A 23,647-nucleotide genomic window follows, 5' to 3' on the forward strand; every position below is an offset into this window, starting at 1 on the left:
TGGGCTTACATTGCCTGGTAGTGCACGTAAGTGCTTTTTGATTTGCCTGCAGGTATAAAAGTGTGCACTTTGACATCATGGCTCAAAATGTGACAAATGTATTTCGTGTGCTATCCCAAGAGGATAAGCTAGATGGATCAAACTCCTGTTATGGACTTTCATGATTCGGAATCTGTTGGTAGCCAAAGGGCTTTGGGGCATTGTGTGTGGTGATGATATATGCCCACTTGTTGAGATATTGAGCTCAACTAGTGTTGCGGACATTGATAACCCGCCTAGGTGATAGCTTCCGCACTTATGCCACTGGCATGGTTGGTAAGGTTATGGTTGATATGCTGTCAGTGGATGACAGGTTATGTAACAGCCACTTTGGAGTACTAGAGTTATGGCATAGTCATAGTGGCACCCGGTTCGCGCACCGCCCACCAAGAGGTACGGTTCGGTACGGTTCGGTGGAGGTACGGTCGACTAAGATTCGACTGTTTTTTTACCCTTCTTTTTTTTGACCATTTTTTGGGGCTGTTTTTTGATCTTTTTTTCACTCACAAGTGCTCATTGCTCAAGTCTATCCTCTCCCTTGAGCTCTCCTTCAAGGCTCAAGCCTCTCCCCTCTAGAGACTCTCAATCATCTCCCTCTTCCTCCACCGTATTTTTTTATTTTTAAGTATTTTTTAAATGGACCGTACCTCCACCGTATTTTTATTTTCAAAATTTAGTGGTGCGTTCCGAGACCGTATTTGAACGTACCGTACCGAATCGAACTTTTCGTACCTGACAACTATGGGCATAGTTATAGCACCAACTCATATAGTCAAGTTCACACTATGGACTGACCATTGTATGTTATAGTAGAAGAGTACTTTACCTTATAGTATGTGCTCTTTTATAGTAGCAGAGTACTTTTCCTTTTAGTATGTACTCTTATCTCTTTTCTGTTAATAGTTATAGAGAAGAGAAGAAGATAGAAGAAAATTCAGCCATCCATCTCTCTCGTGTCTTGCTCTCTTTTGTGTATGTGTGTTTCGCTTGCAAGGAATTCAAGCTCTTCTTCCCCACATTCTCTTTATGGTATCCAAGCTTTGGTTCGTGTGAGAGCTAAGAAGACAAGCACGAGGCAAGAGAACAAGGCAAGCAAGGAAGCAGTACAAGGGTGAGAGTATTTCCATCTCTTTCCCTCTTTGATTTTGGAGCAACACCTTCTTCAATAGCTGTGAGAGCTGCAGGCAGACAAGGAAGTCACTGTCTCAAATTGAGGCATCCTCTTGGGTGAAGGAAGAAGACGATATTGCGTGTAGTTAAATTAAGTTTTTGCGTGTTTTGGCACGATTCGGGTCTCGTTTTGGCTCTGCATATTTTTTGCAGACACTCTATGAAGTGTCGATTTTGACTATATATACCCAATTTCTCATTCGGTGCAAAGTTGCAACAGAAATTTGATTGTGGCAGTCTGTGCAGAGAATCTAAGTGTTGTAGGTTGTTGATGGATGTGCATATATGTGACTGGTTCACATACAGTGGCATTATAACAAGTTTACAGCAGCAAGACGCTAGACAAAAATAACTTCCAAGCATGGAAGTTCAAGATGACCAATTCCCTTATGGAAAAAGGATATCGGGAGTTCATCACAAGTAATGAAAAGGAGCCAGAGATTGCTGAAGAAAATTCAACCCCTCAGCAAGTGCAAGCATATAAAGCATGGTATAAAAAAGCTAAAAAGGTGCTATATTGGTTGTCTGTCAGTGTGATAGATTCTATAATTGTGTATATACAGGATGCACAAACGCCTAAGGAGGCTTGGGACATCTTGGTGAAGATGTCACAAACACCCAAGCTCGGAAGATGTAGCTAAAGCAGAAGCTGCATAATATGACTAGAGGAAAGCTGAGTATAAATGATTACTCAGTGAAGATTAAAGGGCTTACAGATACCCTTGCTTCTATTGCATCCCCAGTAGATGATGATGATATGGTGTCTGTGACCTTGAATGGTCTTGGCAAAGAATCCAGCCAGGGTTCTTTCCGTACGGCGTATGACGGCTTATTGTATGGAATGTATGATACCATACAGACTTGTGCGGATTTTTTTTTAATCTGAATTTTTTTTTTAATAAAATTTTGGAATATAATGGTCTTTTTTTTTTGCTTATCTATGGTTGTTTGAGCTTCCTCTGTACTATAATGCTTCCCTCCTTTTTAAAATACTCCATATCTGGAATTGAAAATACCTAAGTTTATAAGTATTTTTTTTAAAGCATCGTATTTTATCATACGATAAGAAAAAAAAATTATGTCGCGCCGTATTTTCCCGTACGGTATCGTACCTAATAACTATGAATACAGTCAGCTTCAAATCTCCATTGGAGTTCAAGAGTTTGAGAGAAATTTTTTGATTTTCAAGAATTGATTGCTCTCCTCATATGTGAGGAGATGAATATTAGGAGAGGTTCATTCTCTGGAAATTCAAATGAGCAGGACTTCTACTCAGATACAGATAGAGGCAGAGGAAGATCATCATCTAGAGACCAAGGTGGAGACCGTTTTCGAAACAGAAATCATGGGCAACGACAACAACAGGATTCAAATGTACAAACACGTGGAAGAGGCCACTCTAGAGGCAAGGAGAGCCAGAGGAGCCGACGTAGTTAGCAAAGAAATCAGAGTGCAAATAACATAGAGTATTATTACTGTGGCAAACTAAGACACATGGCAAAGGATCGCTATAAAAAACGAAATGATATTAAAAGTGAAAAGTTGTAGCAAGGCAACTATACATCATCAAGTAAATAGGGTGGTGATGACACAAGTGAGCAGTTGTTTGAGATATAGCATATACTTAGTTTTACAACAGGAGATGTGTCAAGATCTAGAGTTGTTTGATATGTGGATTCTAGCTCCTCTAACCACATGGCTAGTCATAGTGAGTGGTTTAGAGACATGTAGAGAATGGAAAAACTAGGTTATGTAGAAACAGGTGATAATACTGTGCATGCACATGTTGGTAAAGTGCCATTATCTATGCAGAATGACAAAATAAAGTACTTGACAGATGTACTTCATGTTTCAAATATTACAAAGAACCTAGTTTCTGTTGGATAGATGGTTGAGTAGGGTTTGCAAGTAAGATTTAATCCTCAAGGATGTTTTGTGGAAGACTTCAAAAATCAATACTGATTGGTTACAAAGAGAAATAGAAATGGCAAGATATTTACTTTGAATGTTAACATGCTTAAGGTGAAAGCAGTCATGTTTACACATGGGACAAGTGTCATTGCATATATTAATATATGGCACGAGTGCATTGGTGAAGCATGATATTGACATTTGACACAAGTGCATTGTGCATGTAAATTGTAACATTCATTGAGGTTGATCGTAGTAATCACAATCTTGATTAACTTAATTACTATAGAGATGAATTTATATGAATGCAAATGAAACTATATTAATGATACAAATGATTACAACTAAGATGAGATCTGTGAACAGATCTATGATGCTCATGCTAACGTTGACTTCATGCTAAATTACGACTTCCACTGCTGAACTTCTGACTTGATCAACGTTTGATTTGATAAAAGAACTCGATGAATGACTGAATTATGCCGTTTTGCTTATATATATGTGAGGGATGCCAGTCGGCCAATAACAATTGTTATCGGCCTCTTTTGTGGGACAAATAATCATGATATAATCCATTTAATACTGCGCTTTGCTTCTAGCCTTTCCCACAACTTCTACCATGCATATTGATGCCTAACCGCCTGCTACCTGAGCCACCTGCTGACTGCATGCGCAGGCTGTCAACAAGGTACTCAACCCCCATGCTCATGCTGCTAATGATGCTGTTGACGTTGATGATGTGCTACTGCTGTTGATGATAACGATGATGCTAGCTTGTCACCGTGCAATACGAAGGGTGTACACGTAACATTCCCTTCTGCTTAACTTGTTGGTAGGGTGGAGACCTTGCAACACTTTGATTCCAGCAACTGATTGCAACTCCACTGACCCCATACTTCTTCTTTTGCGACGATTGAGGCTTATGCAGGAGCAACCGAGAAATACTTGAACCAAGAGTCCTGAATTGCGAGAACTTGTCTAGCGATGCGGCGTAAAACTGCTTAGAAAACTTAACACACCATTGACTGGCCTATTGAAACCTTTCACACACCATTGACTGGCCTATTGAAACCTTTCACACACCATCTCTAGAAAGCATGAAACTCCGTACCTCCTGAGGTGAATGTTTGAAACCCCTTCCTACTACCATACGCAAGACCCACTTATTTGCCGGGACATGCGCTAACCGATGGCGATGTTCAAGAGAACTTCCTTGTGCCAACTGATGCACAAAACTCCACTTTCCCCTTTGATGATGGATGTCGGACTTCTTCTAGACAACCAAGGATGGTCTTGTCTGCCTTGCGAATGCAAAGGATTAATGCATGACTGAATGAGATGCAAAGGATTAATGCATGACTGAATGAGATGCAGGGCTAAAATGACCTACATGCTAATGCAACCTATATGCTATGCAAATGCAAATGAAGGATTACTAATGCAAATATAGGCTAAAGCCTATAATGATGACCTGTAAAATCTTTAATACTGGATTTATTTGAGTGGAAACAACTACTGAAGGAATGGAACACATCTAGCTAAAGTGAAAGCACACAACTAGTCTTTACATTAAAAAGGAAACTCTCTCTCTCTCTCTCTCTCTCTCTCTCTCTCTCTCCTGACAGGGTACTCAGCTCCCATGCGCATGCTGTTGATGATGCTACTGATGTTGATGATGACGTGCTGCTGCTATTGATGATGATGATGCCGGCTTGTCACCATGTAATCCAAAGAGTGTGTACGTGACATGAATATATAGTGGCTGAAGTTTACAGGTCCAAAATATTGTTGCAGGTTTACCAAAGTTTAAGGTTCATAGTATGCATAAAGTATGTGAAGCATGCCAGCTTGGTAAGCACGCCAAACATGCGTTCCCGCATGACAAGCATGTCAGTACAAGGCCATTGGATGTTATACATTCGGATATATGGAGACCGACCATGACTGCAACAATTGTAGGTTGCAGATATTATATTACATTCATTGATGATCACACGAGGAAAGTGTGGGTATATTTTATGAAAGAGAAAAGTGAGGTGTTTTCTCACTTTCAGAGATTTAAAGCCTTGGTTGAGAAGAAAAAAGAAATGCAGATCAGATGTCTAAGATTGGATGGTGGGGGAGAGTATTTTTTCAACGAGTTCAGTGATTTCTTGAGAAAGCAAGGAATCAAGAGATAGTTTACATGCAGGTATACTCCGCAACAACAGAATGGTGTTGCAGAAAGAAAAAATAGGCAATTGCAGAAGTGGCATGTGCTTGCCAGATTATTTTTGCGCAGAAGCAATGGCAACTGCTGTGTACATTATGAACAAGACCCCCACTGGAGTTGTTCATGGTATGACGCCTGAACAAAAGTTTGCAAGCATAAAACTAGATGTGTCTCACTTGAAAGTGTTTGGGTGTATTACATATGTGCATGATCTTGATGAAGTGAGAACAAAGTTGGATCCAAAGGCAAAGAAATGCATCTTCATTAGTTATGCTTTGGAGCAGAAAGGTTATAGATGTTATAACCCTACCACTTGTGAGATGCGAGTAACCAAAGATGTTGTCTTTGATGAGATGAGTAGCTGGTATGCACTAGTGAAGGCAACATAAGATGCAGATGTAAGTAGTGAATCGTGATGTTATCCCACATGTAGAGCAGCAACCACAAGTGCTTAGTGGACCTGGAGAGTCCTTTAGCAATGGATCCAATGTTAGTCCATGGTCAGGCAGGTTGAGGACACATGTATCACACAAAGGGAAGGAAAAGATAGATTAACCTTTTTGTTAGCATATTCATCCCCAGTTTCTGCCCATGTTTGGAGTCCCCTTTTGATCCCTTTTATGGCCTCCCCTTTTGATCCCTTTTATGGCCCTTGGTTGTGGGCTGGCCACCCCTATTTTCCTAGTATTTTTCCCACGTCGGGCGACTTTTTCCCAGTCGGCCAATAGCTTTGCTCCAGTCGGCCAGCCCTCATGAGCTATTTATAGGTGGGCTTGTCTCCTCACTTTTTCATAGTTTGGTCATCTTTTGCATCCCTCACTTATGAGACTAGTTTGTCTCTTGCTCGGGATTGCTTTCATTGCAGCATATTCAGCATAGTTACTTTATATCTCTCTCTCTCTCTCTTGCACTTCTCAGATCAGCACACTCTAGTGCTTATCTTGCTTCCGCTCTATGCACTCTCTCATGGTATCATCGCTCTAGGTTCAGAATTTCTCTACTACCCCTAGTTTTTTGCCCTGTTTTCAGTACCTTCATTTCTGCGTTTTCTTCCCCAGATCTGCTGCTGGTCAGCCTCACTCTTCCAAGCACTTCACCATTGCAGGTTGTGGTCAATCATCATCGTTTTTGACGCTCGGGACCCCTGTACAGCTGTCGGCCTGCTCTGTTTTTAGAGCAGCAGACTGTTTCTGCTATGTTTCCTTCTCTACAGGTGTTTTGCAGATTTTGGGTTGCTGATTTGAGGTTTTGTGGCATCCGGTACCTATGGAGGACATTTCTTCCTCTAAGATTGCGGTTTTTTTTTTCCCCTGAGATTGAGCCCGAGCTTTCGTGATGGCTGCCCCAACTATTCTTCATATGTTCTCTGAGTCTGCAAAGTTGGATGGCTCCAACTATTCTTTATGGAAGGTGACGGTGAAATCAGCCTTACGTGGAGTGGATCTCTGGGACTGGCTTGTTATAGCTGCCAATGCCACCCCTCCCACCATTTCTACCTTTGGTGTGACTCAGGCACAGATTGATGTTTGGCGGGCAAATAATCATCGTGTTTCTCCTTTCTGATGTTGAATTCTCAAGATTTTGTTCTCTCTCATGTGCGTACAGCAGATGCTGCACATGAAGTTTGGAAGGCATTTGCAGATCTTTACGAGATTAAGACTCCGCGTCGGATTTTGGCTTTGGAAAAGCAACTTATGAATTCGTCAATTTCTACCTTTCCATCTTTATCTGTTTTCATCTCGAAGATGAAAGATCTCCTGGACGAGCTTGTAGTTTGTGGCAAGGATATCTCTACACAGGATATGACTATTCAGCTCCTCTCCAAGCTTCTAGAGATGCTTTCTTTCAATCTCTTGTTGCTTCTCCTCGTCCTGTTCCAGTCACTGGTGGTTCTGATGGAGTTTTGGCTGCTCGAGATAAAGGAAAGAATCGACAGACGAAAGGGAAAGGGGGTTCTAGCAAGAACTCCAAGGATACCGACAAAGATAAAGACAAAAATAAATCTTCTAAAAACAAGGACATGGAGTGTCACTATTGTGGCAAGAAGGATCACAGACAGCCCCAATGTTACAAAAAGAAGCGATTTGAAGAATCAAAAGATTCTACCTCTACATGGGTGTCTCAGACCAAGAAGGATGATGGTATTCTTCTATTAGCCGGTGCTCATCGTGTACTGGCTCTTGTGACTTCTCAGTCACCGCATAGTAACAAAAAAAACTGTTTCTAGCTTTCAAAACCTCGAAACCTCGAAACTTCGAAAAAGTTTTAAAAAAACCTCGAAACCTCTCAAGTACGGCAGTTTTGCCCAAATTTCAAGTTTCGTTCCCTCCCCCCTTCCTCAGTTTTTATGGGGTTTTTTATTTTTGTTTTTCTTCCATATCCTTCCTTCCCTCTTCTTCTCCTGCCTCCCTCCTTCCCTTTTCCATCTTCTGCTACTTCTTTCACCTCTACTCCTCCTTCATTCTCTTCTTCTCTCCTCTTCTTCTTCCTTTCTTCTCTTTTTCTCTTCTTCTCCTCTCTTCTTTTCCCTTTTTCTTCATAGACCATTCTTCAATGTCTTAAATCTTTCCCAATTTCTACCTTCTCTTCTTCAATTTCTTAAGTCCTTGATTGAACCATTTGTGGTATCTAATCAAGCAAAATTGCCATGATGCCTCAGTAAAATAAGGATGGTTCCCCGAGATGTGTGAGAAGACACCATTTTTTCATCATTACAATATGTTTTTAGATGGTTACTATAAGTTCTTAAGTATTTATGCTTTATGAAATTATTGATTTTTCGAAACCTCGCGGTTCTTAAGCGAGGGACAGAACCTTTCTACACAAAACCCGAAAAACTTTGAAACAAAAAAAACCTCGAAACGTTTCTTGTGATTATGAGTCGCAGTCTTGGACTGTGGATAGCGGTGTTACTGCTCACATGATACCTCATTGGGATTGGTTCAAGGACTTCACTACCAGGACAGGCAATATCACTTTGGGTGATTCTTCTTCCGTGCCAGTTCATGAATGTGGCACCATCCCCATCTTCCGCTCCTCCGAGGACAAGAGGTACTTCTTTCACGTTCTGTACATTCCAAATTTGGCATTTAACCTTTTGTCACTGAATGCTCTTACACCTCAGGGTGCGGAGGTGATCTTCTCTCGTTACGAGATTACTATTCGTGATAAGGAGACTGGTAGCATCTTGGCTCAAGGAGTCCAGGATAGTGGCTTGTACAAGTTGACCATTTTGCTCTCTATTGGTTCTTCTTCAGCTCTTTGGCATGCTCGGTTTGGCCATTTGAGCTATCCGCTTCTACAGCATTCAGAGACAGCTTACTATAGTATATACTCCATCAAGAGTTGCAGAGAGGAAGAATAGGACCACCATGGAAATGGCCCGTGCTATGCTTGAGCATTCTTCGTTACCTCGACGTTTCTAGGCTAAGGTGGCTTCTACTGCTATCTATATTCAGAACAGGTCTCCTACTGCTGCTCTTCCAGATAAAACTCCATATGAGGCTTTCCATGGTGAGAAGCCCTCTGTTGTTCATTTGTGGGTATTTGGTTGTTCAGCGTATGTACGTGTGCCTAAGGAGCATCGCTCGCCATGGTTGAAGATGGCTTGACTCTTGAGCCTTGAGGAATGAGAGAGAGAGAGAGAGAGAGAGAGCCTAGAGGCTTGGAAGTTGGAAGAGTCAAGACTCAAGAGGCTTGAGGGAGAGGTGAGAGCCTAGGCCCTAGAGCTTGGAACTTGGAAGTTGGAAGAGAGAAGATTCAAGAAGCTTGAGCCTTGAAAGCTTGAGCCTTGAGAGTTGTGAACTTGTGTGTGCTTGTAGCCTTGTAGAGGCTTGTTCTTATATAGATAGGCAAGAGAGAGAGGAAAGCCTCAAGGGCAAGAGAGAGAGAGAGGGCCAAGCCTCAAAGAGCCAAGGCCCAACAGCCATAAACGGCTAGAAACGGGCAGGCAGGTGCAACGGCCAAAAATGGCAGCAACAGCAGGCGCAACGGCTCTCTGCCGTCCCCGCACAGTGCTGTCCCTGACAGCCGTCCCCGTCCCTGCGCTGTCCCCGTCGCCGTCCCCTGTGAGAAACGTCCAGTGGGGGACGTCCGTCCGTTTCGCCGTCCCGTTTCGCCGTCCCGTTTCGTCGTCCCGGCATTCCAAGCCTCCGTCCCCTCCGTCCCCTATGACTATGGTCAAAGGACATGCCTCTTCAAATGTGTCTCTTCATCTCCTATATAAAAGACCTATTGTACTCAATTTAATCAATTCAATTCAGTCTTCTCTCAAGTGTTTTTCTGAAGTCTCTTGTTCTCTAAGTTAAGTACTTAAGTAGTAATTAGTACACAATATGAGGGATTAACAACATAATCCTCACAATGCTGCTGACGGGGTTTGGATGTGAAAGAACTCAATAAGCTGACTTCGAAACAAATGTCCAATCGGGAGTAGGTCAACCATACCAAACAACTGACGAGAACCCGATACTGTCCTTGATCAATCCCTGGAGAAGCATCAAGAAGAGAAAGCTTCTCACTAGTATCCATAGGAGAAGATACTAATCTGCATCCAGTCATCTGAAACATGTCAAGTATATTCCGTGTGTACTTCTATTGAGAGAAGAAAATACCCTTAGGGGTTTGCCGAATCTCAAAGCCAAGAAAATAATGCAAAAGGCCAAGATCCGTCATCTCAAACTCTGTCTCCAAAGCATCCATGATTGAACGGATCCTCACAGAATAAGAACCTGTAAAGATGAGGTCATCAATATAGACCACAATGATAACAACCAACCCCCTCTCAAGGAGGATATAAAGGCTCGAATCTGCATGAGAACGGCGCAGGCCAAGCTTTTGAAAGAACTCATCAATCCAGTGGTACCAAGCCTGCGGAGCCTGCTTCAGACCATACAAAGCTTTCTTCAGTTGGTACACCTGATCTTGTCTGCCTGGAACTTCAAATCCCGGCGGCTGATCAACATACACTTACTGTGTTAACTCTCCATTTAGGAAAGCTGACTTGACGTCCATCTCGAATACGGACCATCTATGATTTCCTGCAAGAGCAAGATTTCCTGCAAGAGCAAGAACGGTGCAAATGGTAGTCATCCGCGTTGTCGGAGCGAAGGTCTCATCAAAGTCGACTCCAAGGCGCTGAGCAACCAACCTCACCTTGTGCTTGTCCAAGCTGCCATCAGCTCGGTACTTCGTTTTGAAGATCCACCGCACACCGATCACCTTACGTTGCTATGGCCTAGGCACCAAAATCCAAGTGCCATTCCATTCAATAGAATCCAGCTTTGCCTACATAGCACGACGCCAAGGCTCAAGTGAAAGAGCCTCATCCACAGAAGTGGAATCAGAAGGACCATTAATAATACAGGACATAAGGGCATAGTTAACAAACATGTTGCTCTCATGAATTTGTTTCCTTGAAACTCTTGAAGATCGCCTAAGAGAACCAGGCGGAGAAGCAGAAGGAAGCTCTCGTAACCTAGAATCACGAACTGTCTGAAAATACCATCCAGGCACTGATCTGCTCAAACTCGCTAGAGGAGGAGCAAAGTCATCATCATCATAAATCTGACTAAGAATCCATAGCTGGAGAAGTAATAGAAGCAGGGGAAGCAAAAGGAGGCGGCGGAGGAAGAAGAAGCTCACCACCCCCCTCTGAAGATGTCGGAGTCTCGTCGAACACCACATCACGGCTCACAACTACTTTGCCGTCCTACTGATCATATAGACGAAATGCCTTGGACACAGAACTGTATCCGAGAAAAGTCATGCGCTGAGACTTCGTCGGCCATGGGTATGCAAGCTTTGCCCGTACCGGCGAACGGGTGGCGCCGACAAAGTGCGAGCCCACCTCTTGCATGAGGTGAGGTTTTGCACGAATGTCACGCCCGAGAAGAGACGGGAACTTCTTGACAAGCTTAGCGTCTATGAAGCGGTCGAAGCGACAAGAAGGACACCACGAGTGGCCGTGGATCCCGCGACGATGGGGAGAGGAACTCAAGCCTCTACAATGGAGTCATGTGGTGGATTGGGATCATGCACACCATCACCTTCACCATCAAGTCGGAATGTTACTCCATCCACGACACCGGCACCCTCCATCTCCACGGCCTCTCAATCATTGCGTGGCCCACGGCGACAATCTACACTTGGGGAGAATTGGAGCCCCAAGTTGAAGGAGGAGGTGGATATGGCGGTGGCCCACTTCTTCTTCCACGACCACATTGCCTTTCAAGCGGCTAGGTAAGTGCAATGGATCATTGCCAATTCATCATTCATGTTTTCATCATCCTAGTCCCCTTCTCATTAGTAAATTACTTTCTTGAATAGGTCGGAATACTTCAAGGTCATGGTTAAGAAGATTGGGGAGTATGGCTCAACCTATACGCCCCCCTCATCCGAGAGCTTGCGCACTACATTGCTCGACAAGGAGAAGCGCATTGTAGAGCAAGAGGCCGACAACACAGAGCGGCAATGGGAGAGGAACGGAGTCTCCCTCATTGTGGATGGATGGAGTGACACCCGCAAGAGGAGTATTCACGGCATGGTTGCATATTCCCGCACAGAGATGTACTTCATCTCATCTCATGATGCATCCGGCACTGGGAAGAGCGCGGATGTGCTTGCGGCGGAGTGGGCTACGACCATGGAGATCGTTGGCCCCGAGCATGTAGTGGGCTTTGTTGCGGATGGGGAGCCTTCCAATAGGGCGGCGGGAGCTATTCTCCAAAGTATGTATGGACATGTCACAGTGTCCTTTTGTATGGCTCATTGCCTAAACAACCTCCTCAAGGACATCGGGGCATTACAATGGATCAGCCCACTCATTGAGGAGGCCAACACCATGGTCTCCTTTGTCCTCAACCACCAAAGACTTCGGCATGAATTCAACAAGCGGTCCTGTCTCTCTCTCCTCAAATATTCCGACACCTGGTTTGCCTACAACTTTCTCATGTTGGGTCGGTTGAAGGATTGTAGCGGTGCTTTGAGGGGGCTTTTCCTTAGCGACGAGTTTGTCACCATGCAAGAGTCCCATACAAACACTGGCCAAGAGTGTAGGCTACGGGCGGATGACGCGTCTTGGTGGGAGCGTGTGAAGACCACAGATGCTATGGTGAGGCCCATAGTCCACCTATTGAGGAATGTAGACGCTATGCAACCATGCATAGGCAAGGTCTACGAGGCCATCGATCGCATGATAGAGAAGTTGAAAGACTTTGTGCCTGACGAAGACAGATACGAGGAGATCCATGCCTTGTGTCTAGGAAGGTGGAATTCCTACTACTCTCCATTGCATGCAGCAGCTTATGTGGTGGACCCAGAATTCCAAGGCAACAAGCAAGAGAGCGACCGGGAGGTGAGCGCTGGATGGAGGATCATCTTGGATCGTATTGTGCTTGATGTATCGGTTAGGCGCAAGATCAGGGACCAGCTTTCGATGTACAGGTCATTTCATGGCTCCTATGGCTATCATGATGCACAGGTTGACCGCTCCAAAGTTGGTGCTGCTCTATGGTGGGAGGACTTTGGTTCAGATGGACCGGAGCTGCAGCGGCTTGCCATCCGCATACTTAGCCAAGCCGTCAGCTCCTCTTGCTTGGAGCAACTTTGGAGTACCTACAGCCACATTGCCTCTAGGAAGAGGAACCGACTCGGGATAGAGCGTGCCAATGACCTTGTCTTCGTCAGTGCGAATTTGCGAATGCTTTGCAAGAGCGTAACCAAGAAGGCAGATTCCTTCACGGAGTGGAAGATGAGTCAACAAGAAGAGCAACAAGAGGATGAGGTGCAGGAGCAGCATGCCAGTGAGGATGAGACTAAGGATGAGCTTGATGCTTCTTTGGCACAAGCTACCCATGACCATGAGGCGAGCACTTCACGTGGATGATCATTCATGGATCATGATTCATGAGCCTTACTACTTAGCTCTAGCCTCTAGCCTCTAGTCTTCAGCACTTTTTTGTCATTGACTCATTTGAGTCCGTCCATGTATTTTGCCTCCTTAAGGCTTAGTCCTGACTCCTGAGTCCTGACTCCTGAGTCCTGACTCATTTTGTATCTACTTAATTATTAATATGACTCAAAAGCTTACCATTTTAGTGTAAATTTGTGCTCATTTTGATGTACTTCCAAAGTAGAATAAGTGTAGAGTAGAAAAATTTTTTAAAAAAGTATTTTTTGAGTGCCGTTCCCTCCCCCGTCCCCGTTCCCTACTTATGGCCGTCCCCTGTCCCGTCCCCGTCCCCGTCACCGTCCCCCGTCCCTTGTGACTATGCCTTTGACGAAAGGACATGACCATAGACGAAAGGATACAACTTTAGGCTAAGGGATGCGTCTATTCGATGTAGAGGCACAACCATTCATCAAGGGATACAACCATTCGTCGAAGGGATGTGGCTATTCGATGAAGAGGTACATCCTTTGGCGAAGAGTCGCAACCAATCGAGGGTAGGGGTTCCCTTGGCTGGTTACTCTTAGCATCTGCAACAAGAATCAACAATGAAGAGAGAATCTGATACATACATACATCACGATCGTGACATTTCCTCCCATTTAAAACAAAACCTATGTGTCAAATGATAGACATCCGTTTGTCAAAGAATTCCTGAAGAAGATTAGGGTATTGCTGCATTTCTTCATCTGTTTGCCAAGTGGAATCTTCAAGAGTTGTTGTTGACACCGAAGAGGTATTGTTCAAATATTCATATGCAGCGACTAAAGTCATGCTGCAAGAGTCCGCAGTATCCGTTGTACCATTCAAGGTAAGGTCTTGAGTCTTCAAAGTTGACTTAAGGTTCTCATTCGCCACTGCATCGATTTTCTGGTCAGAGACAAAGACTTAAGTTTGTAAGGGCGGTGACGAGGCCATTGTTTTTGCCTGGATCACGGCCGGAGGAGTTGTGTGCTTTTGGGTTGTCACACACGAACCATAATTTCTTAAATCTTCAGCTTGTTCAGCGGGTGTATTAAGGCTTCCGAAGTAGAAGGGCATGGCTCGCGAGGGAAAACTTGTCCATCATCGCGGCCTTCACGACCGAGTGCTCGACTAGGGTCAGAAGTTCGTGCCATTAGAGAAGTCCACTTTGAAGAGGTTAAGTGCTCTTCAAGGGGAGACCTTCTGAAAGCTTCATGTTGCTGCTTTGTGTTGCTGATGTTGATTCGAAGAAAAAAGTTGTTGTGAACGGTAAGAATGTCGATGTCGAGTCTATTGTTGCTCAAACAAAGATAATGTGTGTCTGGTTGTCTCCAAAGAACCGTGCTTCGGGTGATTTTTTTTTTTTAACGCCAACTTCAAGGCTTCTTCACACACGTGCGTGCGTGAGAAGAGGGTGGGGAGGATTTATTTTGTTTGTGTTTTGAACGTGACTGCCCGTATGCATGCTGGAGGACTTCTTCTTTTTTTTTAAAAAAAAAGTGACATGTTGCTTTTTTTTTTTTTACCTAGGGCTGGACCCGTTTGTTTACGCAGCGTACAAATTATTATTTTTTTGTAGTGCTGTTTGGAAAGGGTGTGATCCAGAGAGGAGGATGGGCAGCCATCGCACGAGAGAGAGGGGATTATTATTTTTTTGTAGTGCTCTTTGGAAAGGGCGCGATCCAGAGAGGGGGATGGGCAGCCATCGCACGAGAGAGAGGGGGCTTCACTTGTGGGCATGGAGGGGGGAGGGGGGGGGGGGGGGGGGGTTCCGCCTAGAAAGGGAGGGGGTACCATCTGCACGCCATAGCGGGGCCAGGCGCGGCCTTCAACGAAGAGGGGCAGCCACCAGCGCAAGGAGGAAGAAGTAACTCCTGTGTGCGAGAAGGGGGGGCCCACATGTCTTGTCCACCGCGAGGCGCGAGGGGGCAATGGCCTCCGGGAAGGGTAAGTACACCTGTAGTGGCCCGGTAAGTGGAAGATCGCCTCTCTATCTGCGTGAGCGGGGGGGGGGGGAGAGGTTTACATCACCATGAGGGGGGTTTTACGCCAAGTCCGCCATCACTCCATAGCTTCCATACAACACACTTGTGGGTTGTCGAGGGGGGAGAACGCTGAGCAAAGAGGCTAAGTGGCCCGCATAACCCACGGGGGGAGGAAAAAAATATTTTACATCACCATGGGCAAAGCTTTACGCCAGGTCCACCATCACTCCGCTGCTTCCATACAACACCGAGAAGAGGGATGGAAGGGGGAGTGCCGCGGAGAGAGTGAGGGCTTCACAACCCACGGGTAGGAAAAGTTTTTGCTCTAATACCACTGTGAGGATTATGTTGTTAATCTCTCATATTGTGTACTAATTACTACTTAAGTACTTAACTTAGAGAACAAGAGACTTCAGGAAAACACTTGAGAGAAGATTGAATTGAATTGATTAAACTGAGTACAATACTTAAATGTGATGAAAATCATTCTTTTAGCCAAGGATATTCAATCCTAGAATATGGTAGGAAGTCCTAGGAGATGAAGAGACACATTTGAAGAGGCATGTCCTTTGACGAAAGGACATGACCATGGACGAAAGAATACAACTTTAGGCTAAGGGATGTGTCTATTCGATGTAGAGGCACAACCATTCATCAAGGGATACAACCATTCGTCGAAGGGATGTGGCTATTCGATGAAGAGGTACATCCTTTGGCGAAGAGTCGCAACCACTCGAGGGTAGGGGTTCCCTTGGCTGGTTACTCTTTGCATCTGCAACAAGAATCAGCAATGAAGAGAGAATCTGATACATACATACGTCACAATCGTGACAAGCATTGGTGGTATGCTCTCAGGGTTCTTCGGTACTTGCGTGGTACTTTGGACTTTGGCATCTTCTATGGCCAAGGGTGCACTCTTCTTGGATGGTCTGATTCAGGAGATCCAGATACTCAACGTTCAACCACCGGTTGTCTTTTTTCACTTGGGTCAAGAGCCATTTCATGGAGTAGTAAAAAGCAGCCTACTGTGCCGCTTTCCTCTACAGAGGCAAGGTATCATGCAGTTTGTTATGCTGCATGTGAGGCAATTTGGTTGCGGAGATTATTCGGAAAACTCGGCTTTCCTTCTACCGGATCTGCTCTTCTTTGGTGTGACAATCAGAGTTGCATCGCCATCGCCAAGAACCTTGTGTTTCATGCTCGTACGAAACACATTGAGATTCAATATTACTATGTTCATGAACGGGTTCTTGTTGGAGATTTGTGTTTGGAGTATTGTCCTTCAACACAGAACGTAGCAAATTTGTTCACCAAGCCGGTTTCTCAGGCTTCCTTGGCTCCTCATCTTCGGCTTCTCGGAGTTTGTTCAACATCTGGTACTAAGAGGAGTGTTGGCATATTCATCATCAGTTTCTGCCCATGTTTGGAGTCCCCTTTTGATCCCTTTTATGGCCCTTGGTTGTGGGCTGGCCACCCCTATTTTCTTGGTATTTTTTTCTATTTTCCTAATATTTTTCCCACGTCAGGTGACTTTTTCCTAGCCAGCTAGCTCTGATTTGTCCAGTCGGCCAGTAGCTTTGCTCTAGTCGGCCAACCCTCATGACCTATTTATAGGTGGGCTTGCCTCCTCACTTTTTCAAAGTTTGGTCGTCTTTTGTATCCCTCACTTATGAGACTAGTTTGTCTCTTGCTCGGGATTGCTTTCATTGCAGTATATTCAGCATAGTTGCTTTATATCTCTCTCTCTCTCTCTTGCACTTCTCAGATCAGCACACTCTAGTGCTCCGCTTTGTGCACTCTTTTCACTTTTGTGCTTATGTGTCAGCAAGTCACTCACATGTGGATGGTGACGTTAGTGGCTCTAAACAGAGCCTTGATGAGGACCTTGGCAGTCCGTCAGTGGTTACTCTTGGTGCAAGGAAAACCCAAGACTGTTTTGAGGACACCTCGCATTGATCCAGGTGTACGGAGATCTACGAGGGTTAGATACCTTGTTGACAGGTTGAGATATGATAGATGTACAACCCATCATTATGCTTACATGGTGAAAGCAATACAGAAGTTGGACCCCACTTATTTTGAGTAGGCACTTGGAAATAAAAAATAGGAAGATCAGTCATAGAGAATGAGCATTTTTAGAGTCGGGAATGTTAGTGATGGCAGCATCTTCCCGTTCCCGTTCCCATTCCCATCCCATGTCACTCTATAGTCACAGGGAATGGCCATTCTCAATCTTTTCTGTCCCCGTTTCCCGTCCCCATTTCGTGTCCAATGTGACTATGAGGAAGATGCCATGAATGAGGAAATGGCAACATTAGATACAAATGCAACATGAGAGTTAGGGCCTTTGCCTAAGGAAAAGAAGACAATTGGATGTAAGTGGATGTGTAAGGTCAAGTATAACGCAGATAGATCAGTGATCAGGTATAAGGTAAGATTGGTTGCCAAGAGTTATGCGCAGACCTATGGCATTGACTATGAAGAGACATTCAGCCCAATTGCGAGAATGGCAAAAGTGAGAGCTGTCATTGCTATGGTTGCAGCAAAGAGTTGGTCTTTACATCACATGAATGTAAAGAATGCTTTCTTGCATGGTGATTTGCAAGAAGTATACATGATGCAGCCATCAAGTTATGAGAGTGATACACACCCAGATTTTGTGTGCAGGTTACGCAAACTCTTGTATGACTTGAAGCCCGCATCCAGGGCATGGTCAAACAAGATCGAGGAGTATCCTGTCACCATTGGATTTCAGATTCAATGCAAATTTTTCACTTTATGTGAAAAAGATAGACAGAGGAATCATGCTATTAATCATTTATGTGGATGGCTTGATTATCACCGGTGGTGATAGTGATGCTAACATACATGATGTCAGGAGACTTTTGAAGCAAAAGTTTGAGATGAAGAATTTGGGTGACCTACGGTATTTCTTGAGCATAGAGGTGGTGAGATCACCTCATGACATTTTGTTGTTACAGAGACAGTATGGCTTGGACATGTTATCCAAGTATGGTATGAAAAGGTGTAAGCCTATTTCAATGCCATTGGAGTAGAACACAAAGCTTTCCACGAGAAGTGAGCTTTTGGAGGATTCCAGTATGTATAGGCACATAGTAGGTAGGTTATCTACATGACCATTACTAGGCCATACTTGAGCTATGTTATTAGACTTGTGAGTCAATTTATGCACGCCCCTAGAAAGCCACACTTGGATGTGGCTAGATGGATTCTCAAGTATATAAAGTTCACAGTTGATTATGGACTTTTCTATGAGGCTGGTACAAAGATACAGCTATATGGATACAGAGATGCTGATTGGGTTGGTAGTGTCACAGAGACGAGATCTACCAGTGGCTTTATCTTTTCTTTTGGGAGTGCTGCTCAAGGTCACCGCGAAACGTTTCACTACTGAAACGAAACGATGCTGAAACGATTTATTTTGGAACAAAACGTTTCAGCACCAGGTAGGTGGACAATGAAACGTTGGACCGAAACGATCATATACATAAAATGTGAAGGTATTGGCCAATAGTTATAAGATGATATTAGCATATTTATCATCAGTAAACAAAGAAGACATACAAAAGAGAAGAGAAAAGAATGAATAGGATGAAAGAAGGAAAGAGAAAGAATTATAAAAGATAAAAAGCATACAAAATCAACCTTTTTCCCCACATGAAACGATATGGTTTCAATGTGCACATGAAACGTTTCAACACCGAAATGTGAAACGAGTTTCAAAGCCCCCGAAACGAGTTTCTTGGTGACCATGGTGCTGCTATGAGTTGGAATAGCAAGAAACGGCCGACAGTGGCCTTGTCGAGTATAGAGGCAAAGTACAAGAGTGCTACTATGGCAGCTTGTGAGGTAGCTTGGTTTCAAAAGCTACTTGGTGACATGGGTGATAAGGTTGTTGTCATTTATTGTGACAACATGAGTAGCAATACACTTGGCATGTAACCCAGTATAACATGCCAGAACGAAGCACATTGAGGTGCATTATCACTTTGTGAGGGAGAAGATTCTAGCAAGAGATGTAGATATAGTATATGTCAGCACAGAGGATTAGGTGACTGGGACGTTAATATATCATTTCATTTCATTTTCATTTCTCTCTCTCTCTTTTCATGTGAGGGTTGCAAGACTTAAGAAGGGGGAATCTCCCAAGGCTTGGAAGAGGAGAAGAGGAGGAAGGTCCGTGCTCTTCATGTGAGGGTGACAAGACTTAAGGAGGGGGAATACCCCAAGGCTAACGCCCTAGCCCTATGAAAGAAACTCAAAGTGGAAGGGACCCCTTCGGTGGACACATGGCGTGTGGGATGGGACACCCCGTGAGAGCACCCCCTCGTCTTGAAATTCCCAGACTTGCTAGCCGAGAGGCCGTCATGGACACACGGACAGCTCTCCGAGGGGAGAAGATATACCTACGGGGATGATCTTACCCAAACCCAGGTAGAGTACAAACGGGCAAACATGCCCAAGATGCACAAGGCCCGCAAGGCGGGAAGTGGGCAATATACAAGGACAGGGATGGGCAAGTCCTCATCATAAAGCGGCGTCCCAAATAGAGGCGCAAGGTCTCTGGGACCACACACCTGGAGCTGGGAGTTTGGAACTGCAATGGGACACTATGGTCGCACATTCGGGGAGCTTAGGGAAGTTTTTATACAAAGGGACATCATCCTCTTCACAGAGACCCACCAGAGCCCAAAGAGAAGGCTACCATGCATTTTTGGCTATGAGTGGGCATTCGCCTACCAAGAGGAGACACATGCATGTGGTGAGGTACACGGACAGGTCAAGCTATTCAGGACAAACCTACGGCCCATGATCACCATAGTCCACAGAGACACAGAGGCACGCTTTATGTGGGTGAGGTTGCAGATCACAGTAGAGAGATGTATAGACATTGCAATCTGTTACTTCCAACCTAGGAAGTCCTCATATGCATTATGGAGGAGAGAGAGCACTTGTATCCCCTCACAATGAAAGTGAAAGAGAACCATATGCTCTGATACCAATGTAACTCCACCGATCAGTGTGAAATGCTTGGTTGAACACAATCCTAATCAATACACTTAAATACACTGAGGAGAGTGAATACCACCTAGAAACACTCTTGGAAGCTTGGAAAACACACTAGCAAGCTTGGATATGGTGTTGGAAAGGAGAAAGTGCAGAAAATACAGCCAAAGAGCCTCACGAAGGAGGGCGCCAACTTCTAAAGAGAGAAGGAAGAGAGATGATGAGATGTCCACCCTGAGTGTCAGGCAGAGAGGGCAAGTGAGTTGGGATGCAAGTTGGGATGGACACATGGCTGGTTCCTCTCTTTGAACAAAGGGGATAAGGTCTGCACAATAGGTATTGAGCTTTGTCCACCTTGGGACATCAGTGCATGCGAACACAGGATTGATCATAATTTATAAGTGAGTTTTAGTCGCCCAAAACTTAATAAAGTGTGTACACACTCACTCATAAATTAATGCTAGATTCTAAGGGTAGGTTTTGACCAATACTTACCACCTATCACATGCCACATAACCATGTCAACAGACAATTTCACACACAAGGTTCATGGATGGACGTCCCCTTACCCGCAACTACACATTGATCAAGCAAGCATGAAAACAGCATGCAAATTCAATTTCCAGGCAAGCACATAAAGATGCTATGCAATGCAACATTGGTATGGACAATCCCTGTTCATGAGACTATACCAAAGTAGATTAAGTACACAAGGTACCAGACCCAACGGAACACCAATCTTCCACGCATTTCTGGGCATGTACATACAAGCACAAGTTCCAACCAAAAGCCAAGTCCACAGTATCACATGAGTGGCATCAATCCCCGGCATGGACGCCAGTCCAATGTATATACATAATGAGAAAGTGCAAGTGGAACAGTTGGGTGGCCAAATGGTGACAAAGCAGCTAGAGGGGGAACTCCAGCTCTGCCTATCTCATGCTTGATGAGTAATTGCACTCACAGACAAAGAGGGATTTTTGGAGGAAGTGGATGGAATACTTGATGGGTGCTCTTCTCAACAATCCTCATTCAGTTGTTGGACCTTGCTCGATTTGATGAACCAATAAACAGTTCTGAATTATTGTGCAAGAGGATTCACCTTTAGAGATGCTTACAAAACAAGGGGACTGCTCTAAGCAAGTTAGTTCCAGAGAGTTAGAGCTCCCTCGAGAGGTGATTCCTAAAACCATTATTGTGCAAGAGGATTCACCTTTAGAGATGCTTACAAAACAAGGGGACTGCTCTAAGCAAGTTAGTTCCAGAGAGTTAGACGTCTCCCTCGAGAGGTGATTCCTAAAACCATTAACCATGAACTTCTGTGTTTTTTTCCCCATGGGTAGATCGTTCTGTAGTCGCAAGGTTTTGTACCCACCCAGAAGGCAGCTTGGTCTTCCCACCCAGACGCATTACAACTTGTGGTCACAAAGTGGCAAACATATCTAGTCCCAAGCAGACGTATCTAAGCTAGGGTTATAATGGGGTTAGGTAAAAGGAGGGAAAGGATCAGTGACTTTTGGGTCACTATCATAAGTCACATATTGTGTGGGACGGTGTGAAAGGGCTTATCTTACTATATAACCTCCTTCAACCTCCATTCTTTTCCTTCCCCTTGCCAGTTCTGGTATCCAAATTTTGCTGATCCTCTCCTCTCCCAGAATGTCAAGCACCATCTGCCTTCCTACCTTTTCCCAAATCCTGGTAGTGTGCAACTCGAGTCAAGACATGGCATATAGATTTTCCATTTAAATAACATCCAACCCAATGTAAAAAATGGACAATCACACTCTTTTGAAAGACATTACAGACAGATCCCCTGCCCATCAGATGGGCAGGATCCCCCACCCATGAGAGACAAGTGGGTGAGATCTCCCCTTCACGCCGGTGGGAATTATGTCTGTAGAGGCCCTTAGCTTCAAAGATTCACACTTCTATTGCACAAAATAGACAACAATCACTTGAGATAGTTCAGACAACCTCTGAGAACTCAGCAGGAAGAAGAAGCAGTGCCGCTGAAGCTGCTGCTTGCAGATTTACTTGATTCACCCTTGCCATAGCCCAGTCATCTACAAGTATTTTCACCTAAATGGTGAACCAAAGAGAGAATTTTGGACCGTGTTCCACAGATGGATTCATATTACACACTGCAAGCTGTCTTTGATGTATTGCTGCTACAAAAACACACACATACTGGTTTTTGAAGCCGCCCACTAATGTACAGTGATTTCCATGACAGTATGTCTTGGGTCAGATACTTCATGTTGATAACCCCATACTTGATCATCTGCAAAGACATGCAAAGGTTAGTGCCCTCCAGACCTACATACAAATGTGATATCCTGTGTCAAAAGACCAACAGGTCACATGGCATCTAAAGAGTCCTTCACAATTGCAGCATATGTCTATTAATGGATTTAGAAGGTTGTGATCATGTGTACTCAAACAAGAAGCCACAAAGCTGCATACGTACCTTCCCTTTCCAAGGCACAAAGGCATTGAAGTGCACGCCAGCACCAACCTTGTCTGCAATCAAGGAAACCTATAGTGAAGGTAAATCTCAAATCATTCAAATGCTCACAAAGCTCACAAAAAGAATAACCGCAATACTCAAGTCTTAAGAAGGTATTGTCCTTATGCTCGTGCTTGTCAAGAGACTCTCTCAAGGAGCACTTGATGCCATAGAAGGAGAAATCCCATCTGTACAAGTTCCTCACATGAACTGCTTACCCCTTTTCCTCCAAAACAAGCAAGCAACGAGTTGTAATGGTGTGGATTTCTCTCAAGGTTCTGCAGAAAAGAGACCAACTCCATAAAATATTGGCTTTGCTAAGTTGTGTCCACAAAGGAACCAAACCAAGAACAAGCAATAACTTTCACCTCCGAATGCCACAGCACGGGTACCTTGACACCTAAAATGTAGTCCATCATAGGTGCCTGCTCAGCCCATCATCATATAAAAGAGATCAGCATGGTTTATCTTTCAAGCAAGCACAACATTACATCACTCCAGACACAAGATGACTCTGAGAGAGTACACAGAGCGGAAGCAAACAAGCACTAGTGTGCTGTGAGAGAGTGCAAGAGAGAGAGAGAGAGAGAGACATATGAAGCAACTATGCTGAATATACTGAAGTGATAACAGTCCCAAGCAAGAGACATGAACAGTCTCATAAGTGAGGGAAGCAAAAAGGAAGACTAGACTATGAGAAAAGAGGGAGGCAAGCCCACCTATTTATAGGTAAGAAGGGCTGGCCAACTGGACACCTGAAACAGGCCGAATGGACACGGGGCAGCTGGCTGACTGGGCATGAGGTACCCGACCTGGGGAAAAAATGCCAGAAAAATATACAAAAATAGGGTGGCCAGCCCACAACCAAGGGCCATGAAAAG

General features: G+C 44.4%; 1 protein-coding gene across 1 annotated transcript in view; it reads right to left on the bottom strand.

The window, feature by feature from the left end:
• The window catches only part of LOC147637215 (translocator assembly/maintenance protein), a 73,142-nt gene that overhangs the window by 22,314 nt on the left and 27,181 nt on the right, over nucleotides 1–23,647 (bottom strand). The window contains exons 3-7 of the mRNA XM_086800837.1: nucleotides 23,135–23,191; nucleotides 22,985–23,044; nucleotides 22,728–22,796; nucleotides 22,449–22,541; nucleotides 22,235–22,339 (exon numbers count right to left, since the gene is read on the bottom strand). Coding sequence (XP_086656963.1) covers nucleotides 22,235–22,339; nucleotides 22,449–22,541; nucleotides 22,728–22,796; nucleotides 22,985–23,044; nucleotides 23,135–23,191 — 384 coding nt within the window. The remainder of the gene's footprint in view (nucleotides 1–22,234; nucleotides 22,340–22,448; nucleotides 22,542–22,727; nucleotides 22,797–22,984; nucleotides 23,045–23,134; nucleotides 23,192–23,647) is intronic.

Source organism: Cibotium barometz, chromosome 7 (assembly GCF_041138505.1).
Source record: "Cibotium barometz isolate CiBa-2024 chromosome 7, ASM4113850v1, whole genome shotgun sequence".
In the NCBI taxonomy this organism is placed as follows: domain Eukaryota; kingdom Viridiplantae; phylum Streptophyta; class Polypodiopsida; order Cyatheales; family Cibotiaceae; genus Cibotium; species Cibotium barometz.